General features: G+C 45.8%; 1 protein-coding gene across 1 annotated transcript in view; it reads right to left on the reverse strand.

The window, feature by feature from the left end:
* Satb2 (SATB homeobox 2) overlaps positions 1 to 15927 on the reverse strand; it is a 165348-nt gene that overhangs the window by 25598 nt on the left and 123823 nt on the right. Inside the window, exon 11 of the mRNA XM_038315450.1 lies at positions 7377 to 7574. Coding sequence (XP_038171378.1) covers positions 7377 to 7574 — 198 coding nt within the window. The remainder of the gene's footprint in view (positions 1 to 7376; positions 7575 to 15927) is intronic.

Raw genomic sequence — 15927 nt, forward strand, 5'->3', positions numbered from 1 at the left:
GGCAAATTGGGGGAGGGGGGTTTGGAAGAAACTTGTGAGTGAAAGAAGCTGGCACGGGGGAGGGGCTGTGCTAAAGATGAGAAGTGGGGGGGATCCCTGAGCTGTGCCCGCCTGACACCCCTCCTCCCTCCACACAGCGAACCACACTGTCTTCCACCTAGACTTCCACAAGGCCTCACCTTCTGTTTCTTCTACTGTGTTTCCAAAAGCAGCAAATACAGATGTATATATATATATATCATAGGAAGAAGAAAAGACTTCAACGGACATTAGATTTAACCAAAGCGAGCAGGCCCCCTTTCTAAAATGTCTACTGAGAATCAACCGCACCGCGAATGTCCAAGCCTCTGACTCCAGACCCCAAGGAACTGCTCTAGCTCTGGCATTTTCGGGGGAGAGCTTCTCAACACAGTTAGGGCTGTGAACACGGGGTGACACCCGCTTCCTAGAACCAAAAGAACTGGTGGCAAAAGAATGCCAAATTTCTCTATACTCCCGTGTAACATCTTTTACAAATTAGACATATTGAAATCCTCGCCGGTTAACACAGAAATCAGGACTCCTCCTGGGGGCCGACCTGTTTGCACTCACCTGCCCCAGGAAACAGGGCAAGAATCCACTGCCATCACTTTGGAATGGCAGTCAAACAGCAGGTTTTGCATGGGAGCTTGGAATGAATCCAATTTGGGGGGGAAATTGTAGTAACCTGGTTAGAGAATTTGCAAACATCCTTAATTAATTAATTGGCTTATCTTTTTATTTTCCTAGAAGCTGTTCTTTTGGAAGCAAATTCATAAATCAAGATAGTCTCTCCAATTAGAGTGGGAAGGCGGGATACTCTGCTCAGGGTTGACAGGACCTTAAACCCTGGTAACAGAAGTCACATTCCAAGGTGTCTCAGATGCAGCTGATGACCAGGGAAAAGAGCCCTGATCGCAGGTCTGGGACATCACACCAATCAGTGAGGTATAATTTTCGCGGTAAAAAATGAGAGCCCACGAATCTAAGTCTTTCAGCTGAATAATTAAGAATAAAGTACGTATAAGAAAGCTGTGAACAATACAAGACGACGGCAGCCAGTAGGTGTGCAGGAAATGCTGCCCTGAAACCAGCGAAAGTCAACAGAAGGTAGACGGATGTGAATTCACGTTCTCACCTGGAGCAAGTTACTCAACTTCTTTAAGCTCAATTTCTCATCTTCCCGACTAGATAAAAACCAACCACTCTCTTGGTTTGGTTTTTCACAATGAGTAAAGATGATAAAATTATAAAATCTCACATTTGGAAAGGCTGGCTTTCAAAAAGACTACTTGCTGCCAGAGAAGAAAGGAGAATGATGGGGTGAGGAGGAGGAAGAGAGGAAAGGGGAGGGGGGTGAGGAGAAGAGGCAGGAGAAAGAGGGGGATGGAGATGAGAAGGAGCGGAGGAGGGAAGGAGGAGAGGAAGGGGGAGGAGGAGGCAGAAGTATCACTGTTATTACTAATATTAGATTTTCATATAGGGAAAAACTCAGAATCAGCAGACAGATGCAATGTTCTGTTTCACAGGTGTGGCCCTGGTGGTGAGTCTCAGAGCAGGGATTACAACTAAGACACGAATAACAGGTCACCAAATCTTGTTTGGGGGATCGCCTAACATACTGGGTGTTTGGTAGCGCTCACTTAAGACTATAGTAGCATTCTCAAACTTTAATAATCAAAAATGTTTCCAGACACTATCAAATATCCCGGGGGGGAGGGGCACCTCATTGCCCTGGTGGCGAAGCCATTGGTGGCTACCAGCAGCAGGAAGGCTATGGCTCAGGAGATGCTAAGAACTCCCTGAACCTCAGGTCAGAGGAGCAAAGGCACAATGATGGTTCACAGCCACCAACACCAGATCTCATGTTCTTAATCAATGAACAGTATAGAATTTTAAAATGGGCACTGGTTTTAAAAGTACCAAGCTAGCTCCTAAGTCCTGAACTTAGGAAACAGCCCCACAGAAACACCAGTGGAAATACAATAAAATGGTAAATGCACAGACTCCGCCAACACAAACGATCTGATTGATGTCCCCAGTCAGCCCTGCTCAGGGACCAGTTATAGAAGGAGCAATGCCCTTTCTTCTTCAGAGCAAAAGGTGGTGACAGCCAAGCGTGAACGCCAAACCCACCCGTGCTTTCACCAAGCTGGTGATCCCGGCTTCAGCCGAGGCTCGGTGGCTACTCTGGTTTTCCCAACTGTAAAGTGTAATTGGTGCTAAGGCATACCTGAATATGACTAGCTTTGGATCCTAAGCTGAGGATATATCCATTTGCTCTAGGGCACAGTGGTTTGCAACCTGTGGGTCTCGACCCCTTTGGTGGCCAAATGACCCCATCACAGCTGTCACCTAAGGCCATTGGAAGCACAGGTATTTACATTATGATTCATAACAGCAAAATTACCATTATGAATCGGCGACAAAATTAATTTTATAGTTGGAGGGGGCCCACAGCATGAGGAGCTGTATTGAAAGGCTGCAGCATTAAGAAGGTTGAGGACCGCTGCTCTAGGGCCTTGGGTTGTAATAACCATGTGGGAGAAAGGACTATATTCACAAGAAGCAGCTTTGTCTCAACTTGTTGGAGTAAAAAAATGGATTTTTTTTTTCATTTTTTTGCCTTTGTTACAGAATGCTTTAGTTTGGCTTGGTTTGTCTTGTCATGTGCCCCACCCTCTGATTTAGTTACATATTTTGTGTGTATGAGTGCCTGCCTTCCATGCATGCGTGTGCACCATGTGTGCACCTGTGCCCATGGGACAGTTCTGGGATATCCTCCTGGAACTGGAGTCATGGCTGCTATAAACCCCCATGCGGATGCTGGGAATCGAACCAGGGTTCTCTCCAAGAACAAGAGCTCTTAACTGAAGAGCCATTTCTGCGGCCTCCTCCTCTCACCTCTCACGATCTTCTCTGTGGTATCTAGATTTGAACTAGAGGCGTTATGTCGATGTCTCAATGCTTCTCCCCATTATAAACTCATCAATGAGGCTCTTTATGTTGTTTTTGTTCCTAAAATATCTCCCCTCTTCATAAAATGTTAATGCCAGGGATGCTTGCTGCCTCTTTATATGCTGCATTGTGGCAGAGGACCACACACTACTGTGAAGCCAGGATTTTTAATCTTCCCAAGATGCAGTGTTCACTTCCCTTGGGACAATATTACACCTCTTCATGTGGATATGGGGTATATATAGCTTTAGAACGTGTGTTCAGAGCTGAAGCCAGTTTCTACTCAACAGGCTTAACCCGGGGTTTCTAAACAGACTTAGAATTCCCAAAACAAACCCAGGAAAGCCAGATTAACTCATCAAGACCTGAAAACTACACAAATGAGTTCCGAGGAGGGGGCACATCATTCTTCCACCTGACCAAGTCCTACATGGCCCTAAGGTCAGTGTCGTCTCAACTATAACGTTGACTCATCTCTGGTGGGAAATTCCATCAAAGATGCACTTGTAAGTCAAGATGACCAAACTATACTGGGTGATGTTCTCAAAGAACTAACAAATGTAGGCGGCATGTAGGAAAAAAAAAATCAGAGCTGTAATTAAAGGCACCATGGCTTTGGCGCAGTAGCCTCAGAAGTAAGTACAGATGAGGCCTCCAGGGTCAGGTGACCTGACTGTGGCAAAGGCCACCACAAATGCAGAGTTGACATGGAGAGGGGAATGAATGTCTGCATAAATGCACAGGGTGTGACGATGTGGACGAGTGACGTGGCGGGGGTGGGGCCCATGGAAACACTGTGGACTTCTTAACCCTGGCGGGTCAAATCTTCCAACTCTCTGGATTTTATATAGACTCTTCCTATTTTTCATCACAGGTTTAATGTTTTAAACCTTTATGATTCCCAAAAAGTATATTTTCAGTGCACATAGGACTGTGAGCTTTAAACTCTGTGTGCAAACAACGTGTGAGAACAGTAGGCTGTGGTGAGAAGGGTGTCCCAGCAAACTCCAGATGGAGAGGGACACAGAGAGCCCTTCTCTGACCCACAGTATCTCCAGAAGCAAGGCCGGCATACCAGTCTGGTAAGTGATTATATCCAGAGATCACTGTCTCTCATCTTCATCATTTAAGAAAAACTGGAGAATAGTATACCCAATTATCTAATGAAATTAAGTGGTACTCTTCCATGACCACGGAGAGGAGACCTCTCTGCATTTTATTATGCTGTATATATGAGAAGCCCCTATCCATCGCTAATTTCATTCATCCTTAATGATTTAGTGATGGCATATTTCCTACCCAATTAGACAAAATGCAGCATTGCTAAACCAATGGATAGCTTATGGAGGAGTTTCTAAATTCCTAAGGCATGCAAGCACACCTGCCTTCTTAACAGCTGTAGCAACAGAAGGACACAGGTTAAATCTCAACTCTTAAGCCCAGTGGCCTAGCACCATGGACGTTGTCTTAGAGGCTTGATATATCTCAGAACATCCTCTACCCGGCACGGGGGCTGTGTCAGCTGCATTCTCTAGCCTTTAGAGGATTGCCAACTGTTTCCAGTTGTTTTCCCTCATTTTTATATTACGATTGTAATAAATAATTAACCCCTGCCTCTGTCTTTCTCTGACGAACGTAAATTCAGAAAAGCAGTGCCGTTTGCAGGGAGGAACAGGTTTTCTGGCAGTGATAGGTTCAGTGTCACCAGGATGCAGGGCCAATTCGGTGTGGAGGGAGTCACCTCACATAAACCCCTTAGCTGAGATCTTTATGATATGAATGGACTTTCACAGGCTAAGTGAGTTTATCTTCGTAGTTCCAGAAGTCAACACAAATTGGCACAATGTGCTGAGAACTGCGAAGGCTGCTTTTGCTTACCCAGTAACTACCGTCAGCATGCTCTGGCTCCGACACATGAAACACAAGGCAATGCCGAATCAACCGAGTTCACATCAACTGGTCAACTCCATGGATGCTAAACTGCATTTTTCTCTCATCTGCCTAAGCACAGAGCCACACACACATGATCATTTCTGCACAGGAAGCTAGACAAGTAAGGTGTGGAAGCAATTATCAAAGTAAAGGGTTCATCCCCTATGACAGATGATGGGCCTTCACAGTGCTATATCAAATTTCTTTTCTTAGGCATGATGGCACCTAGCTATAATCCTACCACCTGGGAGGCTGAGGCAGGAGTATCTCAAATTTGAGGTTGACTTGGGCTACACAGGGAAACTCTTCCTCCAAAAGCCAACAAACAAACAAACAACAACAAAGCAAAAACAAAAACCTGTGAGTTTTTTCACTGTCAAAATGGCTCCACCTATCACTACAATCAAGAAGAAAACTGAAAAAATTTTTTTCTATTGTATAGAACTAAGATAGACCGTGGATAAAAATCCATGCAAAATGACTTCTGACATAATCTTTGGTGTTCTATTGGTTCAAAACAGAAGCCTGGACCAGTTTATAGCAAAATAAGAAAGGGGGAATGATAGTGAGTTTTTCATGGGGATGGATTTCTACGGTTGGAGTGACCTCTCATCTGACACGATTTCACGGCTACCCTTAGTATTCCACAGCACTGAGCATTATGAAACAACCCTGCGAATGACTAGGAGCTTCTCTGGAAGTATTCGAATCAATTTATTTTCTAAAATAAAGGGTTGGGAAACTATATTGGGCCCTCTTTAATTTGAAGAAATTAAAAGTCTCAAAGCCACCACTCTATGTGACTCAGTATACTGGTCTAATTATCTGTAGGGAGGTTCCTTGGATGAAGCTCTGGCCAGGAAAAGATCAGGACAAGGAGAAAGGAGATGTGCCTTGTGGCTCAGCCTCCCACAGTGAGTGACTCTGCCGTTTATTCCTGCCCACAGCTCTGGGTTCACCAAGAACTTTGCAAGACACTGCCTCCATGAACCCACAAGTCACAGCGTGACTCTAACCAGAGAAACTGAAAAATCAAAGCCTGCTCCCCAGACATAGAAGGGTGGAGTGACAGGAAAGGAGACACCCTTCACCATCTCTTCTGGGACATCTGTGACATAAACTGTACCTCATCACCTTTCCTTCATTATCATCATCTGATGTGGGAGTCCCCTCTGTCTGCTGTGATTACCATTAATGAATAAAGAAACTGCTTTGGACCTACAGCAGGGCAGAACTTAGGTAGGCAGGGAAAGCGAGGCTGAATGCTGGGAGGAGGTAGGCGGAGCTAGGAGACACCATGGAGCGGCTGTCAGAGTCAAACATGCCAAAATGTTGCCAGTAAGCCACTGCCACGTAGTGATACACAGATTAATGGAGATGGGTTAAATTAATATGTAAAAGTTAGCCAATAAAAAGCTGGAGCTAATGGGCCAAGCAGTGATTTAAATAATACAGTTTCTGTGTGATTATTTCTGGTCTAAGCTAGCCGGGCAGCCAGAAACTAACAAGTGACTCTCTCCAATAATTCTCTGTTCTATTTTCCACACACCTGTGCACACTCATACACACTCATGCACTCTGGCCTCAGCTCTTCCTGTCTGCATGAAAGCTAAGGCAGAGAGAGGGCTTGTGAGGTCTGTTTTGCAGCAGTCAAGATTCCTGCTATTGGGCCACAGGGCCAAACCAACTTCTGTGCAAAACTCTACCAACACACTGTTTAACAGTTCCTGAAGGTCACTGGCTTTAGATCCAGAAGGAAACAGTAAACTCAGCTACTTCAAAAAGAAACATTTGTCTCGACCTGATTGAAATACTAAGCCCCCAAAGCACTCTACCCAAACAAGGCAGACCTGTAGGAGGGGGGTGTCTTAAAATTCTGAGAATCTCTCATGATTTCTCCTAGGGCTCCAGTTGAAATTAAAGATAATTTTCAGGTCAAGAGGCTATTTCTTCGACTCGTCAAATACAACCTAAAGAACTTTGGATCAAAATTTACTTCAATTTTTCTTTAGAGCACAAACTGATGGGCCAGAGACTCAGAGGGTAAAGGCATTTGATGCCAAACCTAATGGCCCCAGTTGGATCCTCAGGACCCACATGGTGAAGGCAAGAACTGATTTCTGCAACCTGTCCTTCAGTCTCCTCTGCCCTGTCGTGCGTGTGGGCGTGTGCACACACAAATAAACAAAAGTTAAAATGCCATGAAACACGGATGGAGATGGGATTTAACATCGGAGAGCTCCAGACTCACAACCTCAAAGATGCCAGAGAGCCTCTGCTGTTGGCATTGGCTTTCCCAGTCATTTTCTTCAGGGGTAAGTGCGCGCACAGTATCTGCCGTGAGGACAGGTCACTCTGTCCTCAGGGACAAGGTACCAGTCCTCCGCTCATAGGAGGCAGTCTGCCCCCCTGGCCCTGGGACAGCTGCAGCCAGCAGGTAGCTCCGCTAGGGCTGGGAAGACACTGACCTGCACGGGCTCGGGCGGGAGCTGGACCACGTGCTGCATGCGTTCGCTGTGGTGATGTCGCGATTCCTCCTCATAGATCACGTCCCTCTCGTGCTGGGGAAGATTCAGGAAGCGGCGAATGGTGCAGAGATTCTCCCAAAGGGTGCGGTTTTCTGGGCTGGGGTTCTCCTTCCAGCGAAGCAGTTCACAGAGCCAGCCCTGGAGAGAAGGGGATCATGTGAGTTAGAGCTGCCGTTGCAGAGCAGCTGGGACAACTTCAAGTTGACTGCCATTCCCCAAGCCACCATGTTTTTAGGTCAGAATTATTCCCACTGACTCTAGTAGTGACTGAAACGGTCCAACCCTTATATCCGTCCAGTGACAACACGGATTGTTACGCAAGTGTTCGAGAGGCTTCACACTTCTTGTTTGATAAGTCCAGGCTAGCCTCTGTGTAGCCAAGGATGACCTTCAATTCCGGATCCTTTGCCTACCACTCCAAAGTACTGGGATTACAAGCTTGTGCCACAGTGGGCTACATCCCAGGCCCAAGAATCTTTATTCAACATTTCTAACACCTTCCTAAAGAACATATTTTCAATGAGCTTCTATCTTTTTTTTTGTTCTTCAGATACAGGGTTGTTCTGCACAGTCCTGGCTATCCTGGAACTTGCTCAGTAGACCAGGCTGGCCTTGAGCTCTAGAGGTTTTCCTGCCTTTGTGCCCCAAATGCTGGGATTAAAGGATTGTGCCATCACTGCCCAGCTCTCAATGAGTTCTTTCTTTTCTTTTTTTAAGTCATTATTTTTATTTTATGTACATTTGTATTTTGTCTGCATGTCTGTCTCTGTGAGGGTTTTGGATCTACTGGAACTGGAATTACAGACAGTTGTGAGCTGCCGTGTGCCATGTGGGTGCTGGGAATTGAACCTGGGTCTCCTCGAAGAGCAGCCAGTGCTCTTAACCACTGAGCCATCTCTCCAACCCCATAATGAGTTTCTTAATAAACATTACAACAGAATCTTCTAGATGGACACATGGGATTACAGTTACCCACTTTCCTAAAGAGGTAATTTTAATTTTTCAGCCATAATTTTTTTTTTTAGGAATTACCCAACTGGCTAGTGTTTTATTCTAAGTAGAGGAAAGATAAATACACGTATATTATGAAATGGCAACAGAAATAGGGAAAATAATCTTGGTGTCAATAGCACTGAGTCCTCTGGGGAGGAACCATCCTTCCAATTGCCAATGACCCTGCAGACAGAGACAACAGCCTCGGCCAGAATAAAAAGCAAAGGTATATCTGCTTCATCTCTGAGCGCTGCCCTGGGCTCACCGCCCCCGCACAGCCACACCTGCAGGAAGGTGTGCAGTGGATCAGGACGGCACCTGCAAGGGTCTCGCCCCAACCCTGCCATCCGGATGTTCACTCTCTCTCTCGCCGCTGCACGGGAAAGAAAATGCGATGCAAATGATGGCTTATATGAAAATAATACAGAGGCTGTCAACATCGCTCGCTGACTCATGTCAAAATATTTTACCCGGTAGCTTTCTAACCCATCATCTCTAAGCTACGTCGCTAATTTAAAAAAAAAAAAAAAAAAAAAAAAAACAAGAACTGTCCCGCATTACTTCTCTTGCGAAAGGGTAGGAATTTTGGATTTGTTTTTTTTTTTTTTTTCCCTAAAAGGTGCATAAACAGAACTGACTTTGTGAGAAACAAACCCCAAACCCTCACCATATTCTCCGGCATCGCTTGTAAGCCAGCGCAAGCTCCTGACACGCATCCTAAAAAGCCCATATAATATCATAAGCTGTTGTTTGTCTAACTCTCCGCTGTGTCTTCTGCCTTTCCCCCGAAAAGAGGCGAGATTTGATTATCTCCGCTGCATCGGCCAAGACAGCAACACCAGCTGTTCTCTTTGTGCAGCCTCCTCCTCGCGGCCTCCACGTTAATAACCCGATCGTTCCATTTTCCCCTTCAGCTCCCGGCTGCAGCACCGAGGAGAGACAAAAACCCGGGCCCGCGTGCAGCAGCTGTAGGCGCTGAACTGTGAAGCCACCAGGGATTTATAAACTAATCTGTAACACAACACTGCCTTGTTTTTACAAGCGAGAGGGCCACATTTTGCACAGACCTGATCCTTTGCTTGCGATGAACTGGGAGCTGGGGAGAGTTAGAGGGTTAAGAAGAATGAAAACCCATGCACCTTATCATTCGCCTGGAAATGTTTTCCCAAGCGTTTTTTCTTTTATGGTCCCTCCCCCCAACTCAAGAGACAGGTAATGGTTAATTTTCAGGTGCCATGCCCACGAAAAATGATGATAAATTTTTATCGCTACCAGGAAATAAATTATATTTTAATAAAAATCTCCCAGTCCCAAAGTGTTTTCTCAGGGGTTTCTTTATACAAAGGAAAGAATCCTTGAGATGGAAAATAAACCATCTGTGGCAAAATTAAGGTCCCATTTCTCTGTCTTTTCACAGATCTGGATAAGTACCTAGCAAACTCTTTCAAATGCCTCAAACAGGTATGTTTAACATCTCCCAGGGGAGGCGATCGCATGGAGACCAGCCACTGAATGGAAAAATCAAAACAAAAACCTACATCTGTTCAAAGATGAAGTTCTGAGCTAGCCAGGCCTTAAGGAAGACAGCACCTGCCGCTCTGCGTGGGGGGTGAGCTGCACTGTGGGAAGCCGCAGCGTGAAAGGGGACAGGTGACAGCTGAGTGGCATCTCCACGTACGACACTTTGGAATGTCCCGCCCGACATCCAGGGCAGCGTTTGATTTATGTGCGCTGTGATCATCAGCCCTCATTACGATCACTTAGAACCACGCTGTAGGCTCGTTATGGCCCGTGTGCGGTCTGCCATTGGTCTTTCAGGAGTGTGGTGCTCAATTTGCCCACTGACATGCAAGGTCCTGACCTTGAAGCTATTAGGGAGTGGATTAGAGACAAAGGTGACCACGGGTGCAGACAGAAGCAAACCAAATTAATTCCTGGCACCGGGAAGAAGCCAACAAGGCCCCGTGCTCAGGACAGCAGAGAACACCCTCAGATCCCTGATGGGCTGAGCGGGTGGAACGTTTAAGAGAACCCGGTTTTGAAGATGAAGGCGCACTCGTGGTGTTCAGAGGGTTATTAATCTGGTTTCCCCATAACGTGTTTGCTTGGCTGATCGGATTAAGGGATGGAGCCTTCAACGGCGCACCCCCCCACCGCAGCAGGCCCCAAGAAATCTGTGATACTTCACAGCCTTGGCCATATTGCACCATGTGTGCCCAGCTGCTTCAATAATTAGCTTATGAATGTATCAGCTGGTTCTGTGATTTTTATAAATAATAACTAACCCGTGGAGCAAAAAGCTTGTGGAGAGCCTCCTACCAGCCCAAAGTGGTGAGGTGCTTCCTAACTCAGATCTGCTCTTACAAAACGATGGTATTCCCCCAGCAGGGCTCCTGTGACGCCATTTATAAATATTTATTTCTTATCTGAAACGGCGATGCGTTTTGGGGGGGGGGCAGTTTTCTTCTCGTGGGCCATGATTTGCAAGCTCGTCCCTTTGGCTCACTGGCTGGCTGCCCCTCCTCACCGCCACTCCGCCCATCATGGCTTCTGCCATACCATCCCTCCACCAGGTCATTTGGATACAGATCTCTGTATTCTCAGTAGGGCCTCAGATTTGCTTGCCTGGTGGCTAATGATTGCGCACAGAAGTGTCGGGCCAGTGCAGGAACACATACCTGTGTAACTGTGAGTGGACCCATCCCAGGAGAAATAAATGGTCCCTACGTTAGGATTTTTTTTTTCATTTATATAATTTTTGCATGCCATCCAAGAAAGTTTTGCAGTATCGGGCAAAAAAAAAAAGTGTAAATGTCAAATAAAACAGTGACAGATGACTGTATTCTCTATTGAATAGCACTGTTTCTGCCGTGCATGTTCAATGGGAACTCATGAATTATTAATAAACAAATCTCCTTTTTCTGTTAAAAATCTCAAGTAGGTTTTTTTGTTGTTGCTCGCTGTGTGTTCTGGGGGAGCATTCCTGAAGTAGTTTCATTTTGGAAGCACTACCATGGGCCATGTGATCTCCAGCCCCAGCAGCTCCTGCCTATGTCTCTCTCCGTGGCTTCCCTCTTGGTCTGATGGGAAGTTCTGACTGGGGATGGGCTGACTAGCCATGCAGTCCAGTTAGCTTTTCAAGGCGAATAAGCAGGAATTCTGTGGGCTTCAGGGTCTGGGCACAGCTCAGAAAGGCCAAGAACATCCACATTTATAACCCTGCCACCTGAGGTCTAGGTCCTTGTCCTGTCATGAAGTAACTGGGTGACCTTTGGCTTCTTCCTAGTGGCTGCTTTGTCAGAACTTCTAGGAATTCAAGGGGAACCTTACAAAAACTGTGGGGTCCCCTGGTTCTGCTCTCCATGATCTGTTACCTGATCCTGTCATGAGGAGCAGAAAGTGATTAGCTGTTGGTGTTTTGAAATACAAGGGAGAAATGACCTTGGCCAGTTGACTAATCATTGTGGGAGGAGGTGCCCACTGGGCAAGGTCAGCTTTACTAGTGAACTGTACTGACATCACGAACACTGTTTTATGATGTACCACAAAGGGAAGACTGTCTTATGGAAGGTAGTTTTGCCCCCAACATCATAATCTCAGCTCAATCAGGAAAAAGCAGCCACAAATCCAGACCCAGAGAAGCTTGAGGCAATGACCAATCAGCAGCCTTCAGAGATGGCAGAGGAAGGAGCTAGGAGGAGTCACAGGCTAGTCAAAACCATCGATTAGCTCTGGGCATTCAAGAGGAAGGCATCGGTAGAAGAACTAAGGCAACAGAACCAAGTTTTTGATACAGAAATGGTTGATTCCCTGGCTTTGTCAGCTGCACCGTTATCAACAATTTCCCTATGGTGATGTACAGTGTCAACATCAAGGAAAACAAATCGGGACGGGGTGATACGCAATACAATACGATTAGTTCTATGCTTTTTTAGAAAAAAAAAATTGCTGTATCCAAAATGAATTCAAAAGAAGTTAAAAAATTGCAGAGACCGTTAGAACTAACTTACAGTGAAAATATAAATGGAGTATGTGACTCCAGAGAATTCTTTACACTCGGAACCCAGTGAAGGCGCATCCGATCAAAGACTGCTTCCTTTCAGTCACTGGCTGAAAGTTCTGGAACCCTCAGAGCATAAGCAAATAGTACCCATTAACAATATATTCCAGCCCTCTCTTCCGCTTCCTAAACAAGTTTCCTCTGTAGAGAAACCAAGCCTGACCACCTTCCCTAACTCCACAGGTGAGGCGATGCTCGCACTCCTCAAAATATCATCTGCTTACAATCCACACATCCCTGAGAGCCGCGTGCCCATCTAAATTCGCAAAGCCAGTCCCGACCACGCTGTAAATGATGTGGTAGGATTCTGTCCTACTTGATGAGATAGCCCTCTGGGTACTTTTGGAAGACAGACAGTTCATAGTCTGCCTTTTGGAAAACAGAGCTGTATTGGTGAGATGTACGAAGGGAACAGACAGCGGCTCACAGTTCGAGACGGCTGGACAAGGCGATGATAAGAACCCCAAGTAGCTCCTGTTTGCTCAGTCTCTCAACAGGTCTCCTGGTGACCTAACTCTCCAGACACAATGAATTGTTCAGTCCCCCGAGACATGTGTTACATTCGGATTCCCACCTCCGTGCTTTGCCATGCTACCCTACTGGCTGGAAGGTCTCCCATCCAGATCTCTGGCGCCAGGATATACTGTTCTTCAAGGCTCTCAAGATGAGGCTTCACCTAACCTCCTGTGAGGATTTTTTGCTCACTCCTACCTGAGTCCCAAGCGATGGCAGATGCATTCACTATGTGATTAGGGGTGGGCGTGTGTGCTGTACCTTCATCAGAATGGTTGGCCCCTTCCTCACAAAGAATAAGGCCAGGCGTCTTGATCTAGGCTCGCTCTTTGGAGCAGAATACTCTTCCTTGCACATGGGAGATGTTGTGCAGGTGCTAACTAGATCGAAATGGCACTACTGGGCTATATAGAAATTGGCACACACACGGGGACTATTTTGCCACCTCAAAGTCAGTTCTCGTTGAAGGGCAACAGTTTCAAAAACTGACCCTGAAAGGCCAATTTGCATAACTCTATATGAAAACACTCCATCTGGACTCTATAGGCTCTGGGAGCTACTGAAGGTGTTTTAACGGATAAGTCAGGAAATCCACTCTTCTTTGTATTCCTGTCACATTTTTTTTTCTTTCTATTTAGCAAAGGGTCCTTTGGGGACATGACAAAGTCAAGAACGCCACTTAGCCTAAACACCATGTTTATTGACATTGGGACCATGTTATTGGATCCTAAACCAAACACGCATGGCCTGCATCATTGGGCAGTTCTCACTCTGAAAAGGATAGCACACTAACACCAAACCAACCATTTAACAAGTTGCTCTCATAGTTCTGAGTGTTTTCTCTGTATGTAGGCAACTGTACGGACTTGCTATTCCTGCCCATGTGGAAAATGGCAACGCCTATTCCCGTTTTTAGTCACCACAGGTTGAGAATGCTTAAGGGACCACAGAGGTCACTCATAGAACATTAATAAGGCCTAGCTTGAGTTGCAACTCATCAGGCAAGAATTGAAATGGAAATCTCTAAACCTTGGGTGGAAGGGATATGGGAAATGGCTGGGAACCCAGCAGATTAGAAGCTGTGTGTCCTGTCCATGGTACTGAAATGCCTGTGTCCTGCAGGAAGCGGCAAGTTTCCCCACATCAAGATACCTGGTCAGGACTCTCACTTTTACTATTCCTTACATCCTCTTCTTTGCAACAGCAGCAACAGCATCCCAGCACTGGGGAGGCAGAGGGGGATGCGTGGTAAGGCTTAGGCCAGCCTGGAATTTTGCCTCAAAAAAAATATTCTGGGCTTATGACAGGTATTTTTTTAACTACATTTTAGTGTGTATGCGCACATGTGTGTGTGTATGTGTGTATACATGTGTGAAGGTCAGAGGTTGATAACTCATGAGATTTGATTTTCTCCTTCTACTATGTGGGTCCTGGCGTTCTTGGTGTCCCCTATCCCCGAGTCGCATCAACAGCTCCAGATTTTCCAGTTTCTACGTTATCTCCGAATAAACACAAACTGGTAATAGACACAAGCTCCTGGCTTGCTCTGGTCTCCCGCAAAAGAAACTAATGCTCCCCTGGTGAGGGAGGCTAGGTGATCCCAGGAGGCAGGGCCCCTTTGTGGTGACAACCCTTCTTTCCAATGTGTCCGCAGGGGACCGGCGAGCGAACCCCAGCCACTGAACAGGAAGTCCCACCCTTCCTTCCGCCCCTCTAGGAACTCTAATGAATGGGAGAATGAGCAAATGAACAGTTCCTGGGAATGACTCAAGCTTCTTGCTGCAGGAAAGCAACAGGCCATTTCCTCACCCACATCTCCAATACAGAAAATGTCAGCATATGTAACCGAGAGGAAATGTTTTCTGAGTGTCTTCAGAGGAGATCCATATTATTAACCACAGACAGTTCGCTTTCTGAGGGAAGCACAGACAGTCCCCAAACAAACTTTTGTCACTGTGAGAAAATTCCTCTTCAGCTGGTTGAGACTCTTCTGAAGTGTGAAATGAGCCAGGCAATATTCTGCTCTTGTTTCTTCCTTACTGAATTCTCTTTTCATGGATCCAATAAGTGTCGATTAAAATAAATAACCCCCCTAATGATTCAAGATAACCTAATCAGGAAAGCCGAAAGAGATAAGGGGCTAGATAGGGGGGGAGACCTGTCAAGGGCTTCAGTGAATCTCTGATGAGGAAGTCATCTGAACCCGAAAACAAGAAATGCACTGAGCATTTGGTCACAGTTCAAGGTGAATTGTGTTTTACCTTCTGTCAGGTAAGTGCAAGCGATCTATCCGCTGCTTTTCCTAGTTTCCAAAATTGTATACTAAGTCCTACCCTGAATTTTCCCGGGGACCAATTTTCAGCTTTCTCTGGGCTGCCTAAAGCAGCTCTCTTGCCTTTCTGCGGATGTGTTTACAAAGATTGACTCTGTAATGGAGAATAATGAAAATTTTGTTTCAGAACAATTCTTTCACCTCCGCTGTGCAGGGCTCAAATCAAGAGGGGATTACATAAGAATGTGTTGCCTTTATTGCCACAAATATGTGGGAATATGCTCAATTACACAAGTCTGTGGAGAGTCACTTTGCTGTTTTGTGTAAATGTGTACACACACACACACAGACACATGCATATGTGGGTACACATCGCTGAAAAGGTCATTCATTCATATATATGCAAAAGAATAAATGTGAAATCTTGTAGTCCCCATTCATACTAGAAATCTATTAACAGCAAAGTATACATACTACAATATCAAACAGAAAACAGCCACGAGACTTCCGGTCCCTTACTAACAAAAGGTGCACAGTGTGGATGGAGTATACGGCCACCAGGGGATACTACCTCATATGGCGCATCATAGGTCCTTAGTTTGAATCCTCCTTTGCCCTGACCCTATGAGAACAACACAATAAAACAGTTCCCA

The sequence above is a fragment of the Arvicola amphibius genome, chromosome 18 (assembly GCF_903992535.2).
Source record: "Arvicola amphibius chromosome 18, mArvAmp1.2, whole genome shotgun sequence".
Taxonomy (NCBI): Eukaryota; Metazoa; Chordata; class Mammalia; order Rodentia; family Cricetidae; genus Arvicola; species Arvicola amphibius.